Below are 25,623 nucleotides of genomic sequence, written 5' to 3'. Positions count from 1 at the left end.
ACTGTTGTTGTCACTGGGAATATGACAGTAAATATGTCCCATAATCTCAGTTTTAGTCAGTGTATGCCTGCTACACATGTGCATTTGTGCTGAGTCTATATTGCCTATAGTTGAAGCAAGAATTTATTTATTATTGTGAATAATCTTCAATTGCTATATAATAATGGTCATGTTTTAGGTAGAAACCTCACTGTACCTACCAGCTGTAGGTGCAGAATCCCAAGTGCACACTAACATAGATTAATAAAAATGAAGAACACGAATGACACAAGTGATCTCTAATAAACTCTGTGACACTGTGCTGGGCGTAATCTGCGCTCTTTTGTTGGGATGATAAAATGTAATCTCCACAAGTGAATGAGATGATGGGTATGACCTGGAAATTCCCAGTCCATTGCTGTTCTTGGCCTCCATTTGGCTGGCACCAGTGCCAATGCTGATGTCGATAACAGCTACAGCAGAGCATGTGGTTTCCAGTACATTATCCAGACACAAAGCATCAACTGACAGCACATGTCCAGATTACAGCCAGTCATGTCAAAGTCATCCAAATAGCTGAGATCCCCCCTCCTACTTATTATACAAAGTATGACATCCGAAGAACAAAGCGTTGCTTGTCCCACAGCCAACATGAACATAATGGAAACATTAGCCTGCAGATAACTTCTAATGTGTCAGCTTAATGGTTCCTTAATATGTAAGGAGTTATAAAGATATGTCACATCAGGCTATGGAGAGCTATGCCAGCCTACAGTAGATCCTGAAAGGGGAGGGAATGCTTCTCCTTACAAACACTGTGGGTGATCACGGAGCAACAGATAAAGCAGGGATTTTTAACTAACAAAACTGACAAACTAACAAAATGCTTTTTGCTTGCCACACTTTAATGATCAAATTCATTTCCCCACTTTAGAGACTTACATAGAGCATATTATTATTATTATTATTATTATTATCATTTATTTATATGGCGCCACAAGTGTTCCGCAGCACCTTACAAAGTACATGAACAAATAAGTAACCAGTGACTTACAATACAATACAAAGCAGGACATGGACATGTATAATAAACATTGCTATACGCCCACATAAGCAGCCAAGTGTTGGCTGCGCTAGTGGGGAGTAAGAGATAAATGAAATTACAGTAGGGAGAATCACAAGAGGGTGGAGGGCCCTGCTCAAAATAGCTTACATTCTTTAAAGGAGGGGCAGACGAACAGGAGTGACACAGATGGGGTAGGTGGGGAGGAAGGAAGATGTAGCAGAAAGTTAGGATGAGAGCTGGAAGGCCTTGATGAAGTAGTGGGTCTTAAGAGCTTGTTTGAAAGATTGTAGAGAGGTGCAGAGTCTGATGGGGAGATGGAGGGTGCTCCAAAGGTGGGGAGCAGCGTGGGCAAAATCTTGGAGGCGGGAGTGGGAGGAAGTAATCAATTGGCATGAAAGGCGGCATGTATCAAGTGAACAAAGAGGGAGGACAGAACAGTGAAGGGAGAGGAGATCAGAAATGTAAATGGGAGAGGAATGGGTGAGGGCTTTGTAAGTGAGTGTGAGAACCTTGAATTGGGTTCTGAAAGGGAAGTGGAGCCAGTAGAGGGCTTGTAAGAGAGGGGAGGCAGATGTAGAGCATTTGGAGAGGAAGATGAGCCGAGCAGTAGTATTGAGCACAGACTGGAGAGGGGAGAGATGGGATTTGGGGAGGCCAGATAGGAGGAGGTTACAGTAGTCCAATCTGGAGATGACCAGTAAATGTATGAGGGTTTTGGTGGCATCCTGGGTGAGAAAGTGTCTGATCTTGGAAATATTCTTGATATGGAAATGACAGGACTGTGAGAGGTTCTGAGTATGTGGTTTGAAGGAGAGGGAGGAGTCCAGGATGACTCCAAGACAACGCACTTTGGGACTAGGTGGGATAGTTAGGCTATCTATTGATAAAGAAATAGTGGGACATGATGTTATGTGGGAGGGTGGGAAGATGATCAGCTCAGTCTTAGACATATTAAGTTTGAGAAATAGCTGGGACATCCAGGAAGAGATAGCAGAGAGACAGAGATACGAGTCAGTAGAGAGGGGGAAAGATCAGGGGAGGAAAAGTAGATCTGAGTATCATCATGGGCGCCAAGAGGGGGGGGAAGCGGGTACAGATTACCGGGGCCCGGGCTTCCCCTCCCTCACAGCAGCCCAGCACACAGCGTGTGCTGAGCTGCAGTGGAGACTGCTCGTGGCTGCTGAGCAGCAGCCACAGCAGTCTCCTATGCCTGTGGGGGGGAGCGATCACACTGATCGCGCCCCCCCTGGCTTTGAGCAGCGCTGAGAGGGCCCAGAGCGCCCCCCTCCCCAGCATCGCGGCGCTGAACTTTTTTTTTTCTTGGTAAGGGGGCGTGGCCACGCCTCCCACGATTAGGCCATGCCCCCTATTACCCGGGCCCTCCGCGGCTCTCAGCGGGCCTGAGTATCATCAGCATAGAGATGATAATGGAGGTCAAAAGAGCGGATGAGTTTACCTAAGAGGACGTATAGAGAGAGAATAGGAAAGGTCCAAGAACAGAACCTTGGTGAACACCAACTGTAAGAGGCTGTATTATAAACAGGGGAGGCCAAAGAGGATGCAGCTCAAGGCTCCTTTTATAAAATAGCCTCTCCAGACCTTTACTGACATGAATGTAGTTCATAAACTAAACTTCTTAGTAAACTTAATTTTTTTGAATTAAAATTGTTGTCATATATTGTACCAGAGCTCAGTGGCGTCTCTCCCTGCTGTGACACATGGTGCGGGGAGGAATGCCATGCGCGTGGTACAGCCGCTCGCCGCCAAAAAGGGGGCATGACCACGTGGACAGGGTGTGACCACGCTAACAAGGGCATGGCCTCACGACCCGAACCCCAGCCCGTGCCGTGGGTATCATCACTTGGGTGGTGGGGGGTGCCGGAGGTGCGGCATGCCGGCTCCCTCATTGTGACAGGAGCCGAGTGCTGCACTTAATTCTACAGCGCAGCACCCGGCTCCTGTTACTGAGGGGGAGCCAGCACCTTGGTGTCACCCCTCAGCGGGTGACACCCGGGTGTGGCCTGCACCCCCCCTTGTGACGCCACTTCCAGAGCTGTAACTAGACTTTTTGGTGCCCTGTGCCAAAGCGAGCAGTGGCGACCTTCCCACCCCATTTTTTAAATAGGGACATAAGATAGTGCCCCTAAAACAGACCATGGTCTCATGGAGAAGGACCAAGGAGAAGATAGGAGCAGCCAGGAGATGAAATGGATAAAAGTAGAGGAAACTACAAGTGAGAATGATAATAAACAGGAAAATTGACAGGCCCAAAGAGCGCCCCCTGCCCTGCGGTGCGCTGTGCCATGGCACATGTCGCACCACCCTTGTTACGTCTCTGTACAGTACCACCCAGTATCCAAATTCTGAACCTTGTTAAACCATACTTGCTGACTTTCTGATTGCCCCTCCAAGAGCCTGGTCGGTAACAATAGAGGGAGTGGCGCAGCATAACTGAATGTTTATGGGGGCGTGGTGGTGCACATGCATATATTATGGCCCCACTACACAAAGCAAATATTACCAGCATTGTAAAGCAAGGACAGCTGTACGATGATGCGATTCAGCGTGAATCATGTCATCAGCCACCCACTTCACTCTGCAGTGGGCAGCATCGGGCAGACACGGGCAGCAGCAGCTCTGGACCTGGAACTCTTCCGGGTGGCTGGGAACGCCACCCAAGATTGGGGAGCCTCCCAGCTATTCCTGGAGAGTAGACACGTTTGTGTTAAACTGTGCGTTTGACTTTACAGATAACTGACTTTTTAAAGAACTCTGTCATACAATAGTTATTTATATAGCACACTCATATTACGCAGTGCGGAGCATATTTCAGTCATTCAAATCAGTCCCTGCCCCAATGGAGCTTATAATCTATATTCCCTATCACATGGACACACACACACACACACGTGTAACTTTTTTTTTGTCAAAAGCCATACCTACCAGTATGTTTTGGGAGAATGTTGGAGCACCCAGAGGAAGCTCACACAAATAGTGTTTTGGCTAGGAACTGAGGGCCTGATTCAGAACCGGACGCTATTTGCGCTCGCTCGTTTAGAAAAAGGGTCCGGCTATTTAAATTGAGCGCTCGCTGTTTGCGGTCTGTTGACGCCTCTATGTCTGATCGAGCGAACGAAATATGCGCTCGCTATTTTGTAAAGACGCCCCCTGGCCGCTCGCATCCTACGTCATCTCCGCTATTTATTTGATTAATCGAGTACATCGAAAGGCGTCTGAACTGCTCGCAGTGCTTGTGGTTGGATTTTCCTACCGCAATCATGCGAACAGTTCAGGCTAAGAAACAACCAAGTGACGTGGTCGATGACGCTGCTTTGTTAATTATGCACACCCTTCAAACGCCCGTTTTGACCTTTTGGCACGCCTGCGTTCGGATCACCACTCCCCGTTTTCAAGCACCTTCCCCCGTTACCACCCACAAACGCCTCATTCTGTCATTCAAATTAGCAGGCATTCGCTATTTTGCGAGCACACAATTTCCGACCGCAATGACTGGTTCGCGCATGCGCATTACAACCCATACGCATGCGCAGTTGTGCGAACATCGCTCAGAGCGAACGAGCGGCCGCTTACGAGAGGCTCTGAATCAGGCCCTGAGCTCATGACCTCAGGGTTCTGAGACAGTAATGCTACCCACTACTCCAACTGTGTTGATAGGTATGCTTGTTTACCTTTGTATGGTGAGGGCCTTATTTAGAGTTAGGAGTAAAATGGCTGGTAGGTGCAATTTTGTACCTACGCAAAAACTGATTGCACTGTGTATGTGTGTGTGAGTTGAGGGAGGGGGTGTTATACTGTATGTGCAGACCGATTTAGATTTGGAAAGGGAGCACATCCTAGCTTAGTTCTAAATCACAGTGTATAATAAAGTTGCCCTCTGTGTGTGCTGCATGCAAGAGCAAGCAGTATTTCCATGCAGAGCCGTAAGTAGACTTTTTGGTGCCCTGTGCCAGAAGGAGCATTGGTGCCCCCCCCAAAAAAAAATTCAAATAGGGACATTAGACACACACCCGAAAAAGGGCCATGGCCTCATGGGGAAGGGCCAGAGAAGAGATAAGGGTGGCCAGGAGATGCTGGGGATAACAGAAGAGGAAGCTACAAGTGAGAATGATAATAAACAGAAAATTGAGAGGCCCGAACAGCGCCCCCTGCCCTGCGGTGCCCTGTGCCATGGCACAGGCCGCACCACCCTAGTTACGGCCCTGTTTCCATGTATGCAGAAACCAATTGAATTTGCAACCCTTACATCTTCTTCAAGTATTGATTTAGCCTTACTCAATTGCCAGTCCCCAGATTTTTATAAGATTAGTAGTCTTTATGTAACACTGGATGAGATGCACACACACGCATAGGAATACATTACCCCTTATCACTCTTCACTCCCACCCAAGTCCTTGTTTCTTTGAGGCTCTCCCATGTGTTTGTTTCCTGCACTTTCCCAGCTGCTGGATGCGCCTTGAACTAAATTCCTAACAAGCTGCACCAAATCATACATCAGCTGCCCGCTAGTTTATACTGAACATTTCTGGATCATGCTCCTGGCCAGGGATTAAAACTTCACATCTCTCTTCCTATCACCCTCCGGGCAATTTATTTCCAACTGTCTCCAGATCTCTGTCTTGCCAGAATGCTTTTTACTTTCATCTTTTCATTCTGTCTCTTTCTCTTCTCTTTCTATCTCTTTCCTGTCTTGTGTTTCTCTCTCGCTTCATCTCTTTTTATTTAAACTACTAACACATTCCCGTATTCCTCACTCCAAATTCAGTGACTGAAGTGTCTGTTTATGTGGCCACTTTTTAAACAAGATCATTATCCTAGCGAAAGAGCAGCTTTAACTCGTTGTGTACTGGCAGCTTATTTTATATCACAATATGAGATCCTAGTGAGATCTACTTTTTTCATATAATATAATTAAGCTTTTTAAAATAAGTTCTCACTAGATCACCAAGAGCCTTGTTATACTTTTAGAGCCCCACTTGTCTTTGTTTAAATAAATCCTGTATAAAAGTTAATTTGCTTGTCATTAAGGCAGGGCTGGACTGGAAAGTAAAAACAGCCCTAGCATACAAACGTGCCATCTCTAATTTGTATAAGCCTATTGGCCTACTTTCCATAGGCTGCAGACTTGTGACTATTTACCTAATAGCATGGTTAGGATGCTGCTGACAAATACGGCCATTTTATTCTGCGTTAAGAACCAATACCAGTTTACAGAATTTGTGGCCGTTGCCTTCCTTTACACATACTGTTTAATAAATGATTCCATGTCTACTGAAACAATTGCTAGCAAACAATTTGCATCCACCGACAACAAAGACAGGGCCTAATGACATGATTTACGACATCAGGGCTTCTGCCCCACCCACTTTGTAAGAGAGAGTTGCGTAATCCAAGAGTTCAGCCCACTCTCCTGGGAATATGGGAGAATCGCAGAAGTCCATGTCAGGAGAGTAAACAAGTATACAAGTTGCATCTAATTCTCACATTTAAAAGAGAAAAACGTTTCTGCAATTCTGCATCAGTGCTTTTTACGTATCTCCAAGTTAGATAGTTTTTTGTAGGGATGTGCAGGCTCGGATAGGTTCGAGTTTGCACGTTGAGTTCGGATTTTTCCCTCCAAAAAAACGGAACTCAGAAAGAGGCTAAACGTCATCTTACATGGACGAACATCATCATTCCTGGACTTTTGTCCAGGAATGATGATGTTCGTCCTTGTAAAAGGAGGAGCGAAGAGTATACGTGCAGTTTTGTAAGTGTTTTGTCCTATTATTTTTATTCTTTTAATTCAGTTAGTTATCCTCTACACTATTAATTTTATATATTAGGCAAACTACAAATTCACTACTATATAGGACTTTGATCTTGTATTCAGTGGAGGTAGTTTGGCCTCGGCACCTGGAGGTAGCGCCATCCACTGCCTCCTCCCTCAAATTCACACACCTGCTCCATCTTCTCCATCGCCGGTGCTACACTCACCATCTGTCATCCTGTCAGTCTGAACTTCATCCCCTGACTAAGCGCTGCGCAGGTGAACTTGAAGTAAGGCACACATCACAGCAAAGTGTGCAGCGGTACTAAAGGTTGTGACGAGTTGCCTCTGGTCTCCAGCCTGCTTTGACAACTGCATCAAGAGGGGACTAAGCGGAGTGTGCTTTGTTCCTCCCAGGCTTCTTCCTCTGGCCACCCTCACTGGTGCCCCATCCACATTTGGCGCCCGAAGGCAAACGCTTCTGTTGCCATTGGCAGTTCTGTCACTGCTTGTATTAGTTTTTTTGTTTTGTTTGTTACTTATTATATTTATGTAGCTAGATGTTTTCCATAATTAAAAGCCATTTCTGATGCTGGCCACGTGCACCAATATTTAAATTTTATTATTGAAATAAACTTGGCATTTCTACTTCTGTGTCTCCAAAATGAGAGTGATGAGTTTTTGTTATAGGCAGAGTTGAGTAAGTACGTGTCACCACAGATGTGGGCCATGCAGATACAAATATATGTACGCCTGCTAGGAGGAGTGGAATTGCAACTAGGATAGGCAGCTGCAAGTACACTCTGATGATGATACATGTGCTAGCTCCACAGAGGCGATTACATCTCAAGGTGTATGACGCTCTTCTATATTTCTGGGAATGTTTCCTTTGAGTAATATACCTCAGATTTACTTTTGGCAATGCATCAGCCCCAATGTGTTTAAAAAGCATAGCAAGAAAGTTGGAGGGCTGTAACATAGTAGGGTCATTGCATGTCAAGTGGACCAGAGGTCCCCACCTGATCATCTCCAATAGTCATAAAAGTTTACATGACGGACGCATATATATCAAAACAGACTTTGGGATCTTTTAGTTCACACTATGCAATAGTAGCAAAACATCCATCCCCACTTTGAGGACCATAGTTTTCCTACTGTTGCATATTGTGAACCAATATTTGGCAGAGACTATCTTCAAAATAGGTCCACTTGACATGGAATGATCCAGACATGAGCCACAAAGACATTTCAGTTTTCAAATTTGGCTTAACCAAAATTGTACAGCATCAACTTAAATGTCTGGTGAAAGACAGGGTTCTGGTTTGGGTTGATCATGGGTGGGGCTTATCTCTATTTTGATTTTCAAATTACTGCAAGCCAATGATCACCAAGCTGACATGTGTGCGATTACAAGCTACTTGCTACCTTCTCTATCTTTTTACTTACAGTACAGTTTGCATTTTTCTTTGAACAAATACATTTGAATCTGTTTCTGTTAATAATACATATGGAGCAGTCACCTGATAATAGCTTATAGCTGTTCCTATTGCTATGGAAGAGTTAAAAAGTAAATCGTTGCTTGTAACCTGATCACTAAAAGCAATCCCGACAGGCCTTTATGTCACTCCGCACCTAATAGTGCTCTTCCCTAGTCACGTTAAGTGCAATCAGGTTAATAGTCCCTGAGTCAGGAATACATGAATAGTAAGTAGACTCAATTTAAGGTCATATTGCATCTTGGAAGCAACAGAAAAGCAGATAGGGTCAGGGGATGAGATGTTATGTCTTGTGTTTTACATCTGTGTCTGCATCTCTAAGAAGAATAGAAGTCAAAGATCTGTGGTACATTATTGTTTTTAGCTATCAAGTAATACTTGTATGGTATATTTGTGTATGAATTAGATACTACTAAAATGCAGGTTTTCACTTTACGAGGGGATATCTCAAATTCACAAATGTGTATGTGACTGCACCATGGACATTATATTTAAAATTGAATGCATGCTCTGCGAGCGTTAGTTTATATGCCTCATTCCATGCACACGAAGCACTGTATAGCACTGTCTTTTTTTTATATATATATATATAAATATATATATATATATATATATATATATTTTATGAGTAACTTGCCCAATCTTGATTTCTCAAAATGAAATATGCACCTAACACAAAAATTAAGGTAATACATTTTTCTTGGACACATTTAACTATGCTTGTTTGCTTAACATGCTGAAATGACTAGGGCCATATTTATTGACAACAATATAATAGAATCTTTCTTTTTTTTTTTATTCTAGTTCTTTGAAATTAGGAAGGTGGAAGGTTCAGGGACTACTGAACTGTAATAACAGTATGAATAATACCAGTATGTTTTTGGAATGTGGGTGGTAGCTTTAGCATGAAGAAGAAAGCCTTTTCTTCCTTGACAAATTGATTCAAATATTATTGTGGAAAACTAACTGAGCCTTGAGGTGCTCAAAAGTAAATGCAGACTGTACCTCCCAACTTTCAGGAAATATGAATAGTTAAGAAAAAAGGCCACTCCGGGAGCTGCTGGGTATGCCCCCTTTTCCTCTCTCCACTGAATAGATGCTGAGCGCATGCATATGGCATCTATAGTGTTCACCTCTTGAGCAGCGGCTGAGAGGGGGCCCACCAACCTCCCCCTCCTCCCATCCACCACAGGACACTTTGGCCCACAGGGGGGACGTGGTACAGTGCCCGAAAAGCGGTGCTGTTTTGCCAAAATCTGTATGGTTGGGAGGTATGGTAAATGATATTATATTTAATGGCGATCATTGTGGGGGATATAAATAGTCACCAACAAATACATATATTATTGTATTTATCAGTTATCCACATTACACAAAGTGATAGAATTACCAAAGGTTCTAGGGATAAAACTGCTTCTGGGCCCAAACACATGACCCCCCTTGTCCCATGGCTTTAATTGAATGTATTTCCTTCAATAATAATCTATAATTTTGTCCCTCTTACTGTCACACACTTTGGCCGCTCTCATGCCTATTAATACTACCGTCATGCCTCTCACCCTCCCACTAGGTTTACTCTCATACCTCGCACCCTCAAATTCCTCTTGCCTGGCACTCTGCGTATTTTACTGGGCACCCCTCCTCTATGAGCAGATATGAGTGACGTGGCAGAATGCAGCTGCATTAGATATGCACAACAATATGGAGCATGAATCTCACTGTCAGAGCATAGGCAGATTTTTGCCGCTGATCACACTGTCAATGTCTCATTTGAGTGCTCGGACTCTGACTCCAGACTCTGAGGAAACTGTGCTGCACTATAGCTACATGCATGAGGATGATCTGAACTGAAACTGTGGCGTCCCATAGGAAAGTAACATGTTTGTTGCACAATATTGCAATTGAAATGTCCTTTAACGTTTACTCAATTTCGCGGAGGACGGCAGCATGTTTTCCGACGCTTCAGTAAAAGTTGTTATTACACAAGTCGTTAAACATGCATTTCATACATTTCTAGAGGTTATTTTACATAGAAAAAAAGATAATCCTCAAACCACAAAACCGCAGCGCCAATACTCTTTTGTTACATCACACTACTAAATTTGCACTAGTGCACCTAGTGTTACAGATATATGCATTCATTTGCTGGTCTAAATGCCAGTGCCTGCCAAGGTGAGAATGTTTGTGCCTGAGCCCATGAAGGAACCATGCAGCTTGAAACCCCTTTAGGACCATCATGTGCACAATCATTGCAAGATGCAGGTTGTTGAAGTGTGTGTTTAGCAGAGCTCTCTTACAGGAAAAAAACATTACAAGTACCCACAAGGGGATGTAGTCAGCGTCGGGATCCCGGCTCCAGTATCCCGACCTCTGGCATCCTGAAGGTAAGTATCGGGAGTTAGGGGAAGGTTAGGTTTAGGGGTAGGCACTAGGGGGAGGGTTGGGCACTATGAGCGGAGGGTTAGGTTTAGGGTGTGGGGAAGGGAAGGCTAGGTTTATACACTAGGGGGGAGGTTAGGTTTATACACTAGGGGGGAGGTTAGGTTTATACACTGGGGGGAGGTTAGGTTTATACACTAGGGGGGCAGGTTAGGTTTATACACTAGGGGGGAAGGTTAGGTTTATACACTAGGGGGGAGGTTAGGTTTTACTCACTGGGGAGTGAGGGTTAGGGTAGGGGTTAGTGGTAGTATACTTACCTACAGCTGTTGGGATTCTGACAGTCGGGATGCCGCTGTCAGTGTTCTGACTGGCGGAATCCCAACAGCCGGGAACCCATACCCAACCCCCCCCACCCCCCACAAATTATTGTGGTGTTTGTCTTAAATGTTAAAGGAATATTTTGCCCATTTTTCTAAATAATGTGACTGGACTTGGCTAAGCAGACTGTATAGCAACTAATAATGGCATCTGTGAAGAATTACTCTATGTTAATCTTAAGAAACAATAAAAAGAGGTGTAAGTCTTCCCTTACCTGGTACCAGCATACAATTATTGTATTGTGTAGTAGTGAGGGAGTTAATATTTTCTGGCACAGATTGGCCTGTTACACTGTGGTGACCTTTCTCACATCCAGAGGGTTAAATACTTATCTGTTGTTCCACTCACCGGCTGTGTAATTGCATATACCTTTTACAGTATGCTGGTAACAACTTATCTTTGTTTGTAAGTCCACATTAGTGTAATTGTGTGACCTGTAGTGTGTGCGACGTGTCCCCGGAGATCCCTCACCTCCCTCTTTTCCTCTCATGTCATGTCACCATTGATTTCTAATGTACTGTCACACAGAGAACTCCATGCTCTCTCTTTGCTGTCAGTATTGTCACAGCGAGCATAGATTTGGGGAAATGGAAAGAGATTATCTGGACTTCAGAATCCGTCAGCGGGGAGCCATGGTGGTACAGTCTAGTCTTACATCCTCATCACTGGAAATACATCTTTCCACCAATCTCAGCTCCCAGGCTGAAATATTGTTTTTCTCTGTTTAGTGAATCTTAAGCTACCATCAAGCCCGCACCTCATTCCTAAGGCAAGTGTTGGCATCTGAGCTATCCTTCTTCCTCTGAATCTGTCATCTGTTCCCCAACTGGGCAAACATCTTATAAGACTGTAATGCAAGGTGACAGCTGACTCACACTTACATCTTTCACACCACCTCCAGTCGCTGAGGTTTCTGAGTTCTCCTCCCTAAATGCATAAATAAGAACTGACGTGGTATGTACCTGAGGCATGTCCACTAAACCTGCTTGATAAACTATCCCTTCAAGGGCAGTACAGAAACTAATACCATATGAGCTGTATAGGAATATTTAGTGAGATTTAATGACTTTATTCTTTGCTTAAAAATTAAAATACATGTTGGCACAATGTAAAATTGATAGTAGAAATTGTGTTTCTTTACTTTTGGTAGTTTTTTCACCACAATTATGATCTACCTATAACATTTATCTATTCTGTATATCTCTCAACATGTCCTCATTATATGTACCTACGCATTGAATGATTTTTTGAGTTTTAATCGAAAGATCTTTACACAAACTTTTCATTGAGCAATTTATACAGCGTACAAGTCTGGTAAACCGAACAATCTAAAGGCGCATATCCACTACATGATTAAAATTAACGGTCGAACGCTAACGACATCGTTACCGTTCAATCATTCATTAATCATGCAGTAATTATGCCAGCACGACCAGCGATGCGCGCTCCCGCTGGTCGGCATCTATCATTGACTGAACATGCAGGCCATCCTGAAGAGATCGTCAGGTTGTGCATGTTCGGGGATGAAGGAGGGACATATCGTCCAGTGTGGGCACATTATCCACTGCACAGTATGATGAACGATTACGATGTTGTAACCGTACAGTTGTTATACACTCGTGTACTGGATACGCACCTTAAGAGATCACAATCTGGTGAAAACTAGTGTTTTTGTCAGAGATGAGCCATAACAAGCCCTACATTTGGCAAGAGCCTGGCGATAGCCTTCACCGGCTGCCTCCGGCAGCAACGGCTTTTTTTATTTTTACTTTCATAATTGTAGTTTTCTGTTTGTTTTTTCAACCCTTATATTAGGTCTTTTTTTCTATTTTTCAAAGAAATTGCTACTTGAAACCAAAGTCTGGGCTTCCAGAGCATTGTACATGTGTGACCCGCCAATGTGATATAATGCCTGTGAATAAGGGACTCTGACTGGCAAGTGAAGCTTTCAGTCTTCTCCTACTACTGCCAATCAGTATTGCATATTCTCAGCTGTACCAGCAATATTTGTTTGTTAAATTGTTAAATCTACCCCTAAATGTGATAGATGTGATATACGGAACATGCTCACAAAGGTGACAACTTAGTTATGATTGCTTAGGCTGCTAACAGAAGCAGAATTATCTTATTGATCACAATCTCTTGTGTGACATACACGTAGCAATTATTGTATCTAATATGATCGCATTGTAGAAAACTTTTTGCATGTATGGGCAGTTTACGTATGAATACTGTATGTGTTCTATAATGGAAATGCTAAACAACAACAAACACACCTGCAAATGGTAATGTCACACATGCACAGTGGATATGCATAAACAGCATCTGCCCCAGGTTGGGTACGGGATGCCGGCGCTCAGGATCCTGGCAGTCACAATCTAGGCGCCGACATCCCGATCAGGTCAGAATGCCGACGCCCCCAGGTAAGTAAGCCTAACCTAACCTCTAACCCTCCCTTCCTGGTGCCTAAACCTATGGGGTGCTTAAACCAAACCTTCCCTCCCCTCAGCCTAACCTCCCCCTAGTGCCTAGCCCTAACTCTCCCCCTGACCCCAGTACTTACCTTCAGGATTCCGGCAGTCGGGATGGCGGCACCGGTATTCTGACAAGTGGCGGGATTCCGGCGTCGGCATTCTGCTCACCGGAATCCCAGCGGTTGGCATTCTGACCTCATCTGAATTGGAGTGGTCGGCATTCTGACCGCATCCCGTCTGCCCCCAAGGTGGTATAGCCTTCTATACTACTGGCGCACTCAGCAAGTGATGACTATTTGTAGTGGAGTTAGATAAAGTGGCAGCTTAATGCTTTACAAATGCTAGCTGTACCCTAGGGGGGATGCAGTCAAATTACCGCCGGCCGGGATGCCGGCCGTCGGAATCCTGACAATGAAAGCCCGACCAGGACTAAAGATAGGCGTTGAAATCCCAACAGTTTCTAGCTGCCAGCTGCGAGGGGTGGGGGAGGGGAGGGTTAGGTTTAGGCACCAATGGGGGAACTTAGGGTTATACAGCCCCCAGGGAGGGTTAGGGTCAGGATAGGGGAAGGTTAGGGTTAGGCACCACTGGAGGCAGGTTAGGGACCACCGAGGGGAGGTTAGGGTTAGGCACCACTAGGGAAGGGTTAGGGGGGGACAGGGGAGGGTTAAGGTACTTACCAGACCCCGTCGGGATGTAGACTTTTCGGGCATTAGATAGTGATTCTACCCCAGGGGTGCTGCTTTGTGCCCATCACGAGGTGGGATCGTCATTTACCTCGATTAAAGATTGTGTTAATCAGCCAATGGGCAAGTGGCTTTACATTAAGGGGTGATATCTTCTGCAGCGCTATGTAGTTCATACTTGGCAACTTTTTTAATGCAAAAAGCATTTCAGGGAGATAGCAACAGCAAAACCCATGGACGCTGTGCTGTTCATGTAATTTCTTACACATTCCATGTAATTTGGCACATGCTTGGGCACAAATTCCCTGCAAAGCAGCACACCCCCCCTGTAGTGAAACTCACACTCCACGTGCCCCCTTCATTGATCCCAGGACAAATCCTAGCACATTTTATAAATACACAGCGCTATAACAGGGCTCAAATTTGCCCTTCTAACAGATCGAGCGTTTTTCATTTGTATTGGAACATCTAGAAAATATATTACACTTACAATAGTGAATTTACATATAATCATGTATGCCTGGGTTCCTGTGTCAGGAAATTATATTGTAACCTTTACTGTGGTAGGGACTTGTGTTAACACTGGCAGTGGCATATAAATTGCTCAAAGGCACTCCATTGCACATTCATTGTCCCACTTATGTTTGTAAAAGCAGTGTGGGGTCCGCCGAAGCAATAAAATGCATTGTCGGGTCCCCAAAACATATTTGCTACATGAGCCGGTAATTGCTTCACCAAGAAGTTCGATATTCCTGCGCACTAGAGTAAGTATGACGGGGTATGCAGCACTTAGATGTGAGGGTGCCAATCCCTCTTAGGGTGAATACAATATACAAATATTATCTAATGCGCTCTCCCTAGTATTGTACTGGTGATGTCTATTTGTACCTATAGAAGTATGATCTAAATAGCTGATGATCCTATGGTATTGGATAAAACACAGTAAGTGTGATTCCTAGTGATGTAACCCCTATATACTACAAGGCTGGAGATGGTGGGTAGGTATAGATCATTTAATAGAGTAAAAACACAATTCTAAATATATTGTTACTGATCAAAGTCACAATAATGGGTAAAATTGTATTCACCCTAAGAGGGATTGGCACCCTCACATCTAAGTGCTGCATACCCTGTCATACTTAGTCCAGTGCGCAAGAATACCGAACTAGGACACACACATGGGAACAGAAAGCATAAGACAAAATAGGACCCTTAGGGCAGAAACCTTCTTTTCAACATTCACCAATGCCCCCATTGCAGACATAACGTGTTTTTACTCTGACTTTACAGAACTAGAAAAACTGACAAATAAAGAAAATAAATTATGGTGGGACACACAAACACTCATATGGTACAACAATAACAAACTGATACTGAAAGGACTTACGATCAAAAAAACGCCATCCCATAATAATCACACTACACACTTCATGAAACAATGGAATCATATACTACAAGAGTGCTCATACAAACTGATACAACTATTAGTAGAGACCAACACAGATGAACTACAATCTTTAAATACACAAATACAAACACTGAACACGAAATTAGAACCCCATAAACTTGACAAAGAATATCACGACCTGGTAAAACTCACTCTCAGTAAAACCAAAGAAAAGGAGGAACACATGATAAAAACTAAGAAAAACAAAATACTGAGAGATAAATTCAGAATCCATAAGCACGATAAGACTGTGAGGAACCCCATAACAACCACAGCATACAATAAGAGAAATACTACCCAGAATAAGATAGACAAAACCACTAAAATTAACACTCCCATTTACAAACAACTGCATTTAACATATCAGCAGTACATGTCACAATTACATTCAAAGACAACACATATACAAGTGAAGCACCACCAACTACCAATTCAATCAGTATCACACAGCTACTCTGATACAAGTGCGGATAATGACACCTCATTCTCAACTTATAACTTCGAAGATCTAGAAGAAGCAGATCCTATTCAGAATTTAGCAAGATTATCTCTTGAATTAGGTTGGTCCTACGACTCCACTGGAATACAAGCTACAACACAAATCACAAACACACCAATAGACGGACCCACACAATCAGACAAATGGGGGGACAATTTTTTAGATTTAGAGACAGGTGTGCAACACACACTACTTCCCCAGGAAAGCAAAAAATCAGTAAGCAAAATCAGTAAGCAAAAAATCAACAAAAAGAAAACTGGGGGAACCAGAAGAGGTTGTAGAGGAGGAACCCAAAAAAAGCCAAACGATCCACAGAACTACAATAGAACCCACAGGCAAGGGTATCTTCAACCTCAGTTCCACAACACTAACCCAGGACCAAATTAGTCTCCTCTTGACAAAGGATTAAAGTACGCTCCCACCTCCAAGTTGGATACATTTTCCACATACCTGGATATTCATAAATCCAAAGAAAATTAACCCTAAAGAAGTTTTTTCACCAGAATCCAATACCACAACACACACCTGAAACCAACAATATATACAAACATACCAACCATAAACCACAATCTCAATTCTACCACAGCTATATACTAGGTAATCATATCCAGACATTCACCAACTTATTAGAAAAAGACCTTATCAAAAAAGATGAGAAACAAACTAAGAGAAATACATGTAACCTAACCAAAGCAGAATTCAAAGCACTACATGAACTACAACACAATAACAATATTGTGATCAAGCCTGGGTATAGTGTTACTGGATAAACAGGACTATATCGAAGAAGCCACTAGAATTCTAGAGGACAAAGCCACATATGAACCATTGAAAACAGACCCTACCAACACGTACAAAAGTAAACTACAGAAACTACTAAAACATGGTATAAATGAAGGATTACTAACCAAACAAGAACATCAATATTTGGATATTAAATATCCATGCATCCTTGTTTTTTATTATCTGCCAAAATTACATAAGGACTCAAAGAACCCCCCAGGCTGTCCAATCATTTCAGGAATACAATCAATTATGTCAAATTTATCACACTACATAGACACTTTCCTCCAACCGTTAGTGAAAAAACAAAGATCATACATTAGGGACACAACCGATGTACTCAATAGATTAGAATCAATAAACTGGAAAAACAACTTCTGGCTGATAACCAGCGATGTAACATCGCTCTATACAGTAATTAAACGTGAACAAGGACTAGAGAGTATCAGAAATCACCTTACACAAGATTCGGATTTGCAGGACCTACAAATAAACTTAATTTTGGATAGCATTAACTTTATTCTAAGTCACAACTACACATGGTTTAATGACACCTATTACAGATAGACCACAGGGACTGCGATGGGGACGAGATTTGCGCAAGTTACGCAAATCTCTTTATGCGTACATGGGAAAACAACTACATATGGTCCCATGGCGAAGTTGGCGCAAATTTCGTCCTCTGGGTACGTTTCATCGATGATGTACTGTGTATTTGGGATGGAGATAAAACATCTCTAAACGCATTCTTGAAATATATAAATAACAATCCATACAATTTGACATGCACATCTAAATACAGTAAAACACAAGTCGAATTTTTAGATTTAGAAATTTTCATTGAAGAAGGTATGATCGAAACCAAGACATTCCATAAGTTAGTGGACATAAATAGTTTCATTTTGACATCTAGCGGACACAACCCAAAATGGTTACAGACTATACCGGCAGGACAATTCAAAAGATTGAGACGTAACTGCACAAAGACCTCCGACTATCTAACACAAGGACAAACCCTTGCAACTCAACTGATTTCCAAACAATACAATAACCAATTAGTAAATAAGGCCAAAGATAAGATACAACAAAAAGAGAGAACATCCTTACTCCAGTACAGAAATAAAACTGACTCTAGAAATCTGGATATAAACGTAAACTTCATAACACAATTCACCCAACAAGCTAAGCATGTCAAACACATCCTGAACAAACATTGGCATATTTTGCTAGAAGACCCTATTTTATCAGAGATCCTTCCTCCCCAAACCAACAGTGACATTCCGCAAAGTGTCCGATATAAAAAAGAAATTAGTGCAAAACCATATCCCACCCAAAACCATGAAACAGACTACCTTATTAGCACCAGGTATAGAACAAAATGGCTTCTATCACTGTGAAAGTTGTAAAGCATGTCAAACAATGGGACAAAAAAGTACGACTTCCATAATATCACCCAGCAATAAAAAATAATTAATCATTAGAAATAATATCACATGCAACATGAAAGGGGTAATCTATGTTATAAAATGCCCATGTCCCAAATTTTATTTGGGAAGAACAATAAGACCCTTAAAAACACAAATTTGCGAGCACATACTAAATGTATGAAAATTATCAGAAGACCATCCTCTTGCTAAACACTACAAAGAGATGCATCAATGTAAAACACAATCCATAGAATTCTATAGCATAAAGAAAGTTAAACAAAACTGGAGGGGAGGAGACTACACTTTATTAATAAACAAAGAAGAGCTGAAATGTATGATAGAATTAGACACTCTGTTCCCCAAAGGCCTCAACCTAGATAATGAGGTCAGATCTATAGTATGTAACAATTGATTATCCCAAACCTACAGTGGTAATAAATATGAACTTCTGATCAGTGATCTTTGACATACTAGTGTATTCACATCATGACTAAAACCCAATAACATTCTTTTGTATACAATAGACAGGTAAATACAATCAATAGATATGTATATTAACTACAATACGATTACAACTAGTTATTAAACTTAAAACATGAGGACAGTGAGAAGTCTTACCAAGTATTCCATCAACAATATCCCACCCAAAATGGCCGATTAACCTGTTCTACACTGAATACCTTCAACAAAATGGCCACTATGAAACACCATATGGAACAACAATGCTTGCTAGAGGAAAACAGGAACCAATCATAGGTTACTTGTTCCTATAAATCAAAGAAGGAACCACCATACATGATAACACCCCCCCAGAGGAAGGTCTAAAGGGCCGAAACGCAATGGGAACCCACACTGAAACCTCTTGCATTATACTGCAATTTCTCCGAGTTCCGCATCACGTGACCGCACCTGCCCCTAGAGCGTGCTCTGCCCGGAAGTACAGAGGAGCCGGATGACCAGCACTGCATCGTACAGGAAACTATCTGTTCAGGACCGAAGAATGAGAGGAAGGCACAGCAGCTACGCGGCTCACCCCCTACCGGCAACACCGCAAAACCTGCTGTACCAACCACGGAGCTACACTCCAGGTCGATGCCCAGCGGACCACCAGGACTAGGTGTGCCGCTTGCTGCGTCCCTGGAGAGAAACCCGGACAACTCCAGACAGCTTATAAACAGAGACTCCAGATAACAGGTAGCCCTCACTTGTGAATCATCACACAGTGCGATCATCCTTTTCACACCGACCTTTTCCCCTGTCTAAGAAGTGACTGAGCAGGATCAACACAGGTTGGGACGCCACCTGTTGACCTCCTATATAAGGTTGAACTGATTCATTAACAGTACTTGATATTGATCTTCATCTGCAGTAGCGCTGTATCAATATCCAAGTTTACCCATTATTGTGACTTTGATCAGTAACAATATATTTATAATTGTGTTTTTACTATATTAATGATCTATACCTACCCACCAACTCCAGCCTTGTAGTATATAAGGTTACATCACTACATCAAAAGGAATCACACTTACTGTGTTTTATTTATCCAATACCATAGGATCATCAGCTATTTAGATCATACTTCTATAGGTACTAATAGACATCACCAGTACAATACTAGGGGGAGCGCATTAGATAATATTTGTATATGGTAATTGCTTCACCCCCTGCAGATTATTATATGTTGGCAATATGTAAATAAAATAAAATAATATGCAATGCCGTGAATTGCATGGATTGACCGATGGTAGATTTGAGCACTTTTGAACTACAATATTACATCCAGTTGTATTGACAGACCCAGTGCTATTTTCCAACAGGAAACCTCTCATTAACTATGACATAATGTCCTGGGCCAAAATATATTCTCCATAAGATAAGTTTTATTTTAAAGTCCCTTTTGAGTATGCTCTTTTACAAATACTATATGTATGTATTATATACACTGTATATATATATATATATATAAATCCTGTATTAAAAACAAATGTTAGTTATTGCTCCCCCCAAGTTCTTTAAACCTATTATTCCAGAAAAAAAGCCCTTGACAGGCCTTCCAGCAGAACAAATACATTGGAGCTCAGGCTTTTAAAAGGAAGCTACACTCCATAATTTTTATTTAGATGTTACTTTAAAGGCCGGGCCTCCCTTTCTGTTTTCCCGACCCCTATAACTTACACTTAACCCAATGACCACTGCCTATATGTTTCTTTGTGCTGGAATCCTTAAAGTAGAGATGCTCAGATAGTACAGACAGGCGCATTGGGCACACAGTGAAATCATCTGTTGCCATGTTTCCAGCACAGCTGCCTCCCAGCACCAGTGTTTGGAATGATGTTTGTGACGAGGAGAGTCTGGCAGAGTAAGTGAAGAGAGAACTTGAAGACACTGGGGCTGGGGAGCGTTGTCACCTCACGTTAGGGCTGTGATTGGTGGATGAGAATACTAGCACCAGTATCTTTGTCAGATACTCTGCTTTCTGTCACTGTGCACAGCTCCTATCCTGTCTATATATTTGACAGTGTCTCCTCTGATTACAGCTACAGCTTAAATTTCAGGGTGGCTCTGTGTAGTCCTCTTTTATTCAAAGTCTATCAAATCAGTGTTTTCTACAATGAACTCTTGATATGCAGTTACACCCTTGTTGCTATGAGAGCATTTTAATTCCATTCTTGTGTTTGCAGTTAGAGGTTAAGGACCGGTGCATATGCTATGGCATAATCAGATAGGTCAAAAGTGTGACCCATAACTCATACATGACTTTCACTGGCTATCATTGATACCTGGGAAGTTCAGTCCTTAGGGACAGGTCCATGGCCATGTACTGTAGTTAGTGCACACAGTGTTCTTACTGTACACATAGGCATGTGCATGTAGAGTCAAGAGTGTGCCCACCTTAATGTCAAACACCAGCAGGAAAAATGACTGGTGCCGCCAGCATTCAGATGAGATGGCAGTGTCAGTGAGGGCGATCTCTGATGTGGGGGAGATCGTAGACATGATGATGAGAGGGGTGAAGCTCCCTTGTGCAGTGTATCTCTCTCTAGCTTCCATGGGTGCACACCCTAATGAAATTTGCTGTGCATGCTGATGACTATACACTGTGGACGGGTGGGAAGACGAAATTCCATTGTATTGTCACTGTATATTGGGGGTATTCAACATGCAGCCCTCCAGCTGCTGTGGAACTACAGATACCAGCATGTCTGTAGCAGGGCATGCTGGAATGTGTACGTCCACAGCAACTGGAGGCCGGTTGTTGATTATACCTGCTGTATAGTAATATTGTATGATTTTAGAATGTGAAATACCCTATTTCTGAACCTGCTCAGGGAGAAGGGGAGGCACACAGGGAAATCCCAGATTACAGCTTACACTAGAACACAAAACTCAATAGTTACTGTACCTCTCTGTGCTTTATATGTGCCAATAATTCAGTACAGTGCAGTGTAGTGGACAACATGCCACCTAAACCTCAGGTAGCTACTTATGGCTTTCATTAGTAAAGGCGGAGGGAAGAGAGCAGATCAAGAAAATTCTTTTTTTTTACAGGAGCTCGGTTCTTGTCTTTTCTCTAAGTACTTTGTGCATTGCCAGACTGTTTTGTGCTGAATGAGGTTATCATTTGATTAATGGATATACCACTTGCCCTTTAAGAAGACTGTGCTAAGACTTTCTATATGATGGTGCATTCAAGTAAATATTCCCTTTTATGTATATTTCAGAATCAGACTTTATTTCACCAAGTATAACACATATATATGGAATTTGACTCCGGAATCACTGCCCAAGTTCTCAATTTACACACCAATAACAAATCACAATACATACTCCATATAGATAAACTTAAAAAAGGGAGTTATAATACAATAAAAATACATATAGAACCACATACACAAGCAATTATTAATCAATGATTTAACTGCATAACTGCATGTGGGAAAAAATGTCTTGAGGTCCTAGCCGGGCAAGATCTATGTCGTCTACCGGACGGAAGTAATTGGAACAGATCATGGTCCGGATGGGCCACATCCGCCACAATATTTTTGGACCGTTTCCCAACCCTCACCAAATAGAGGTCAAGGATCGAAGGCAGGGCTACGCTAATAATCTTTTCCACAGATCTGGCTACCCTCTGTAATCTGGCCCTATCACGTGCACTAGCCGCACCATACCACACGATAATCGAGGCATTTGCTGCTTTATGTGCCAAGCATCCATCCTGACAAAGCCTAAATGACGAGATGCATTGGGCTTTGGTGCCAGTATCAAAACTGGGGTAAATTTACTAAATTGTGGGATTACAAAGTGGAGGTGTAGCCCATAGAAAACACTCAAATCCTAGCTATCATTTTCTAGAATTTACTAGATAAATGATAGCCGGAATGTGATTGGTTGCTATGGCCAACACCTCCACTTTTGTAATCCTACACTTTATTAAATGTACCCCTTTATCTTCTGTGCCTGGTGGTATCTATCTGGAGTCAATATGGATATTATTCTGGGGACAGTCTTTTGTGGATGGTTTTATTCATATATTGTTTCATGATATATCTTATAATTATTACATGTTTTCATTTGAATATATTTGTTATTTCAGTGTATATTATCCTGGAAATCACTGTTATATTTATTATCACTAGCACTTTGTAGCAGACTTGTCGCCTATCTTGTCAATCACTATATATATATATATATATATATATATATATATATATATACATATACAGTCAGGTGCATAAATATTGGGACATTGACAGAATTTTCATATTTTGGCCTCTATTCACCACCACAATGGCTTTGAAATGAAACAAACAAGATGTGCTTTAACTGCAGACTTTCAGATTTAATTTGAGGGTAATTACATCCAAATCAGGTGAACGGTGTAGGAATTACAACGGTTTCTATATGTTCCTCCCACTTTTTAAGGGGCCAAAAGTAATGGGATCGCAGTAAACAATCCTAAATCTAACTTTCACTTTTTAATACTTTGTTGCAAATCCTTTGCAGGCAATTACAGCCTGAAGTCTGGAATGCATAGACATCACCAGACGCTGGGTTTCATTCCTGGTGATGCTCTGCCAGGCCTCTACTGCAAATGTCTTCAGTCCCTGCTTGTTCTTGGGGCATTTTCCCTTCAGTTTTGTCTTCATCAAGTAAAAGGCATGCTCAATCGGATTCAGGTCAGGGGATTGACTTGGCCATTGCATAACATTCCACTTTTTAGCCTTAAAAATCTCTTTGGTTGCTTTTGCAGTATGCTTCGGGTCATTGTCCATCTGCACTGTGAAGCGCCGTCCAATGAGTTCTGAAGCATTTGACTGAATATGAGCATATAATATTGCCCGAAACACTTCAGAATTCATTCTGCTGCTTTTGTCAGCAGTCACATCATCAATAAATACTAGGGAAACAGTTCCATTGGCAGCCATACATGCCCACGTCATGACACGACCACCACCATGCTTCACTGATGAGGTGGTATGCTTTGGATCATGAGCAGTTCCTTTCCTTCTCCATACCCTTCTCTTCCCATCACTCTGGTACAAGTTGATCTTTGTCTCATCTGTCCATAGGATGTTGTTCCAGAACTGTAATGGCTTTTTTAGATGTTGTTTGGCAAACTCTAATCTGGTCTTTCTGTTTTTGTGGCTCACCAATGGTTTACATCTTGTGGTGAACCCTCTATATTCACTCTTGTGAAGTCTTCTCTTGATTGTTGACTTTGACACATATACACCTACCTCCTGGAGAGTGTTCTTGATTTGGCCAACTGTTGTGAAAGGGTTTTTCTTCACCAGGGAAACAATTCTTCTGTCATCCACCACAGTTGTTTTCCGTGGTCTTCTGGGTCTTTTGGTGTTGCTGAGCTCTCCGGTGCATTCTTTCTTTTTAAGAATGTTCCAAACAGTTGATTTGGCCACACCTAATGTTTTTGCTGTCTCTCTCATATTGAGAGTCGACAGCAACTGATTCCAAATGCAAATGTTACACCTAGAATCAACTTTAAACTTTTTGCTTGCTTAATTGATAATGAAATAACGAGGGAATAGCCCACACCTGTCCATGAAATAGCTTTTGAGTTGATAGTCCCATTACTTTTGGCTCCTTAAAAAGTGGGAGGCACATATAGAAACCGTTGTAATTCCTACACCATTCACCTGATTTGGATGTAATTACCCTCAAATTAAATCTGAAAGTCTGCAGTTAAAGCACATCTTGTTTGTTTCATTTCAAATCCATTGTTTTGGTGAATAGAGGCCAAAATATGAAAATTCTGTCAATGTCCCAACATTTATGCACCTGACTGTATATTTAACATCAAAACAAATGTGTGTCTAACAACCAGGGATATGCTGTTGACAAGGAGCATCCACTTCAACTGGAGAAAAGGGTTGTTTGAATTTGTGTTTCCAAAATGATGAGAGCTCTAAGATGATGTAAACAAATGAAGTGCCATAGGCCTGTACCATGAGATGACTGTTCTGTTTTGTGTTCCAGGTGTTGCCGGGAAATGCCGCTACATTTACTATGGGAAACATTCAGAAGGCAACAGATTCATTCGTGATGACCAGCTGTGACCATTCCCCTAAACTACCAAAGTGCGTTATGTCCCACTATCATGTTCTTCAAAATGGAAATTGTCGCAGGAAATTGCAGATTAAAGGGAAAATGTATCCCTCTGGGTTGAGTGGTAACCGGATACAATGTCATTGGAACTAGGATTTTTGGCTTCTTCTTTTGTTTGATAGAAAATAAAATATACTTTTTAAGACAGAATCTGCTTTTATTTTCCATGTAGAAAAGCTATCTATACCATTATATTTTTCCCCAGTAAAAATGTTGAACAGGGAGGGAGCGATAATCATGTGTTAATTACAATGAGACTACTAATTTATAGTGTCTTTGTGACAATGCCTAGCACACAAAATACAGTCCTGGGCCTAGTCAAGTAATCTCATCTGAAGGAGCAAGAAGGGATTACTTGTTGCTGTAGCTTGTCAGTGAGATGCAGCACAAGTCAGTGCATTAGATAACATACTGTAAGCTGCTACTCTCCTGACGAACTTCTTTGCCTGTCAGGATAAGTCTCCGCTCTGTGCTAGAGATCTGGATTGATGATTGATGCATTTGCCTAAAGAGTTTAATGTCCACTACTGTGATTGGCAGTTGCATTGCTGGACTGGTCATGGACAGGAGTAGTGGATATACAGGCCGCAGACAATGGCATCTTTACCT

General features: G+C 42.1%; 1 protein-coding gene across 2 annotated transcripts in view; it reads left to right on the top strand.

The window, feature by feature from the left end:
- Positions 1-25,156, top strand: part of LRMDA (leucine rich melanocyte differentiation associated) — a 1,034,991-nt gene extending 1,009,835 nt beyond the window's left edge. For both annotated transcript variants that reach the window (XM_088475000.1, XM_088475001.1), the window contains one exon: positions 24,886-25,156. In XM_088475000.1, coding sequence (XP_088331126.1) covers positions 24,886-24,965 — 80 coding nt within the window. In that variant the 3' untranslated portion in view covers positions 24,966-25,156. The remainder of the gene's footprint in view (positions 1-24,885) is intronic.
- Positions 25,157-25,623: the final 467 nt, after the last annotated feature.

The sequence above is a fragment of the Taudactylus pleione genome, unplaced genomic scaffold (genome assembly GCF_031769625.1).
Source record: "Taudactylus pleione unplaced genomic scaffold, aTauple2 ptg000157l, whole genome shotgun sequence".
Classification (NCBI taxonomy): domain Eukaryota; kingdom Metazoa; phylum Chordata; class Amphibia; order Anura; family Myobatrachidae; genus Taudactylus; species Taudactylus pleione.
Note: the sequence above shows the minus strand (reverse complement) of the source record. Positions and strands in the feature narration are given on the sequence as shown.